The 1772-nt window shown below is 43.8% G+C and overlaps 1 protein-coding gene across 1 annotated transcript in view; it reads left to right on the top strand.

Annotated features, from left to right (window-relative positions):
- Positions 1-490: 490 nt before the first annotated feature.
- Positions 491-1772, top strand: part of fsaf1 (40S small subunit processome assembly factor 1) — a gene marked incomplete at its 5' end in the record, with an annotated part of 3369 nt that continues 2087 nt past the window's right edge. Inside the window, 4 exon segments of the mRNA XM_014026570.1 lie at positions 491-550; positions 633-728; positions 800-886; positions 957-988. Of these exon segments, the coding sequence (XP_013882024.1) occupies positions 491-550; positions 633-728; positions 800-886; positions 957-988 (275 nt within the window).

Below are 1772 nucleotides of genomic sequence, written 5' to 3'. Positions count from 1 at the left end.
TAATATTCCTTTATTATTGTAATATATTGCAGTTTACTGTCAACAATTGCATTGACAATATGGTCTCTTTCAGCACACATACAAACCTAACACTGGGAGTAACTTCTGCAACAGCTCCTATAGTCTCATGGTGAACACTTTGGGCTTTCATGTAGGAGATTGGGGTTCAATCCCAGCTATAAACAAAATATTTCATTAAAACTACATATTTTCTGATTGTCATATTCTCACACATTTACCCTCATTACAACCAACTGCTGATATGGCAGGCACAAGCTGGTACTTGATTAGCAAACACATTTCAACTTGGTCACAGTTCAAGCTGCAGGCAAAGCCATGCTACAAGGCAATGCACACTTGTTTTGACATGGTGAAAACCCATATCTAGTATAATATTGATATTTGGTGTGGTTGTAGCTGAGAGCCGTTGTGACGTCACATGACTCACATGTGTTTTGTGTTTTTGGCTGCCTGCACCTGTCTCTTCCAGAGCCCTCAGAGACCTGAACAGAAACAAAACAACCGTCAAGAAGCTCTCACTTTGGAAAAGGTTCTGTTTTATAACTACCTCTCTTTGTTTCCGAATGAATTTTGCGTCARTTAATCATCGCCTGCTGTTCTGTGGTGTTCAGGCTCGTCTGGAGGTCCATCGCTTTGGGATCACCGGCTACAAGAAGGAGCAGCAGAGAGTTTTCGAGCAGGACAGAGCGATAATGCTGGGAGCCAGGGTGAGAAAACTGATTCACTTTGCATTTCTCTGTTTTTTTTATCAGTTAAAAGTTAACTGTTGTTTAATCAGCCTCCTAAGAAGGATTACGTCAACTACAAGGTCCTGCAGCAGCAGATCAAAGACAAAAAGCAGAAAGAGAAGGAGGAGTTTCAGCCGGTAAGAGCCGCGTCGTTACAGTTTCATTCATTTCTTTGTGCTGGTTGTAACGCGTGTCACTGCTCTGCAGGACAAGAAGAAGAAAAAGAGGAACAATCAAAGGTGGGTTGAGATCTGAAGATGGTTCAGAATCTGTGATGTGGATAAATTATCAAATATTCCTCTGATTCTGTTGGTTTTGGCGTCTAAACAAGGTCCTTTGTTGGATTTTTTTGAGTTATAAGCATTTTTTTTATGTCCAGACACACCCTGTTTTCAGAAGTGTGGGAGTTAGGGGGAGTCGGGGGCTCATTGGTGGGCTCGATGGATAGAGCTTCATCAGAGCTAAACCAGAGGTTCTTAACCTTTGACCTCAGGGCCCAGTTTATTGAACATAAAGTGACACGAAGTCCAGTCAGACTTTACCAATGTACGGATCAAAATGATAATTATTATAAATCTTGGTTTAATTTTTATTTTATGTACATTATAACTAAATTAAATACACTTACTGGTAAATTAAATACAGCTCTACACCCTCAGCAGGGTCCTGGAGGGTGCATGAGAGTTCGCCCAACCGGTCTACATGTGTTTTGTGGACCTGGAGAAGGCGTTCGACCGTGTCCCAAGGGGGTCCTTGTGGGGGTTCTCCAGGAGTATGGGGTACCGGGCCATTTAATACGGGCTGTCAGGTCCTTGTACGACCGGTGTCAGAGTCTGGTCCYCATTGCCGGCAGTAAGTCGGGCTCGTTTCCGGTGAGAGTTGGACTCCGCCAAGGCTGCCCTTTGTCACCGATTCTGTTCATTACTTTCATGGACAGAATTTCTAGGCGCAGCCGAGGTGTTGAGGGGATCCGTTTTGGTGGCCTTAGGATACAAGCGGCCGAAATGAGTTTCCTCCGCAGGG

The sequence above is a fragment of the Austrofundulus limnaeus genome, unplaced genomic scaffold (assembly GCF_001266775.1).
Source record: "Austrofundulus limnaeus strain Quisiro unplaced genomic scaffold, Austrofundulus_limnaeus-1.0 Scaffold568, whole genome shotgun sequence".
Classification (NCBI taxonomy): Eukaryota; Metazoa; Chordata; class Actinopteri; order Cyprinodontiformes; family Rivulidae; genus Austrofundulus; species Austrofundulus limnaeus.
The sequence above is the reverse complement of the archived record's forward strand: the minus strand, read 5'-3'. Positions and strand labels throughout refer to the sequence as shown.